This window comes from Cebidichthys violaceus, unplaced genomic scaffold (genome assembly GCF_023349555.1).
Source record: "Cebidichthys violaceus isolate CVI_PGR_0920_01 unplaced genomic scaffold, fCebVio1.0.p SCAF_57, whole genome shotgun sequence".
Classification (NCBI taxonomy): Eukaryota; Metazoa; Chordata; class Actinopteri; order Perciformes; family Stichaeidae; genus Cebidichthys; species Cebidichthys violaceus.
Window position 1 is genome coordinate 977,860 of NW_027176783.1, and position 2,500 is coordinate 980,359.

At 52.5% G+C, this 2,500-nt stretch overlaps 1 protein-coding gene across 3 annotated transcripts in view; it reads left to right on the plus strand.

Moving 5' to 3' along the window:
* itpr3 (inositol 1,4,5-trisphosphate receptor, type 3) overlaps positions 1–2,500 on the plus strand; it is a 58,237-nt gene that overhangs the window by 50,625 nt on the left and 5,112 nt on the right. For all 3 annotated transcript variants that reach the window (XM_068732139.1, XM_068732141.1, XM_068732140.1), the window contains 3 exons: positions 264–439; positions 914–1,078; positions 2,022–2,211. In XM_068732139.1, coding sequence (XP_068588240.1) covers positions 264–439; positions 914–1,078; positions 2,022–2,211 — 531 coding nt within the window. The remainder of the gene's footprint in view (positions 1–263; positions 440–913; positions 1,079–2,021; positions 2,212–2,500) is intronic.

Genomic DNA, 2,500 nt, shown 5'->3' on the forward strand with positions numbered 1-2,500 from the left:
AACATCTTCATTTTGGCAGTAAATATGTAAATATGCATATTTATAACCTGACAATAAAACATTGATGTAATACATATTTTATAACATTTTTAACAATGGAAGCCATTGACTATCATACAAAGAAGACTCGGTGGTCTTCACACTGAGAAGTAAAGAAATGTCCTGACGGTGATCGTGAGTCTGTTACACTGGGACAGTAAAACTGCTCGTACTACTACCACTGTTGGTATTAAATGCATAGTAACTTTGCCCCCCCCCCCCAGTGGGAGCGATCGATGACTCCCTGCTGCTGATGCTGTTCTGGATCCTGATGGGTCTCTCGGTGCTGGGCTTGTTCTCTCAGCGTTACGGTCTGCAGCCTCTCACCATCGCTCTGATCCTCCGGTCCATCTACCACCTCGGCATCGGAAACACGCTCATTCTGCTGGGATCGCTCAACGTGAGTCACACTACATTACCCATCAAGCACCTGGGGCGACGAGGGGAGTAACACGTACCTCTGAGATGTACCTCCGAGATGTACCTCTGAGATGTAGTAGAGTATGAAGTACAACACGTACCTCTGAGATGTACCTCTGAGATGTACCTCTGAGATGTAGTAGAGTATGAAGTACAACACGTACCTCTGAGATGTACCTCTGAGATGTACCTCTGAGATGTAGTAGAGTATGAAGTGCAACACGTACCTCTGAGACGTACCTCTGAGACGTACCTCTGAGACGTACCTCTGAGACGTACCTGTGTTCTAACGGACTGTTACTCGATCACCTCCAGGATTTATTGATTGCGTTGAGTTGATGAAAGTTCATCTTAGATCAGTGTACAGCTCATGTTCATGTGTTCCTGTGATGTCATTGAAGAGTCAGATGCCTCTTCTTCTGTGGTGTGACGCTGCGCTCCGCTCTCCCTGCAGCTGATCAATAAGGTGGTGTTCGTGGTGAGCTTCGTGGGAAACAACGGCACGTTTATTATGGGATACAAAGCCATGGTGATGGACGTGGAGTTCCTGTACCACCTGGCCTACGTCCTCACCTCCACGCTGGGACTGTTTGTCCACGAGCTCTTCTACAGCATCCTGGTAAACCTCACCCGTCTCACCCGTCTCACTTGTCCCTCACCCCCTCCCTCTCTGTCTCACCCGTCTCCCTCTCTGTCTCACCCGTCTCCCTGTGTCCCTCACCCGTCTCCCTCTGTGTCTCACCCATCTCCCTGTGTCCCTCACCCATCTCCCTCTGTGTCTCACCCGTCTCCCTCTCTGTCCCTCACCCCCCTCTCTCTGTCCCTCACCCCCCTCTCTCTGTCCCTCACCCCCCTTCCTCTCTCTGTCCCTCACCCCTTCCTCTGTCCCTCACCCCCTCTCTCTGTCCCTCACCCCCTCTCTCTGTCCCTCACCCCCTCTCTCTGTCCCTCACCCCCTCCCTCTCTCTGTCCCTCACCCCGCTCCCTCTCTCTGTCCCTCACCCCTCTCTCTGTCCCTCACCCCCCTCTCTCTGTCCCTCACCCCCCTTCCTCTCTCTGTCCCTCACCCCTTCCTCTGTCCCTCACCCCTTCCTCTGTCCCTCACCCCCTCTCTCTGTCCCTCACCCCCTCTCTCTGTCCCTCACCCCCTCCCTCTCTCTGTCCCTCACCCCGCTCCCTCTCTCTGTCCCTCACCCCTCTCTCTGTCCCTCACCCCTCTCTCTGTCCCTCACCCCGCTCCCTCTCTCTGTCCCTCACCCCTCTCTCTGTCCCTCACCCCCTCTCTCTGTCCCTCACCCCCTCCCTCTCTCTGTCCCTCACCCCCTCTCTCTGTCCCTCACCCCCCTCTCTCTGTCCCTCACCCCCTCCCTCTCTCTGTCCCTCACCCGTCTCCCTCTGTCCCTCACCCCCTCCCTCTCTCTGTCCCTCACCCCCCTCTCTCTGTCCCTCACCCCCTCTCTCTGTCCCTCACCCCCTCCCTCTCTCTGTCCCTCACCCCCTCCCTCTCTCTGTCCCTCACCCCCTCCCTCTCTGTGTCTCACCCGTCTCCCCCTGTGTCCCAGCTGTTTGACCTGATCTACCGGGAGGAGACTCTGTTTAACGTGATAAAGAGCGTGACCCGTAACGGCCGCTCCATCCTGCTGACGGCGCTGCTTGCTCTCATCCTCGTCTACCTGTTCTCCATCGTGGGCTTCCTCTGCCTGAAGGAGGACTTCATCATGGAGGTGGACCCGCTGGCCCAGATCGCTGCAGGTATTTTGTCTAAACTTTTATCATTAATAATTGTACTATTCCTTCAGTGAGATTAAAGAACACAGTTCAGTCTGTGGGAATAAAGGACAGTAAAAACAGTAAGAACATGTTTAAATACAGGAGAAATGAAGTGATTTCATCACATATTTAGTCAAATCAAAGTTTACATGTTATTGATTTAAAAAGATGTAATAGTGCTGATTAAGGTGTTATAACTGATCTATAATGTGTATAATTGAAGGAGTTATTAACAATAAACCTTTTATCATCAGCTGAAACTAGTAACAAT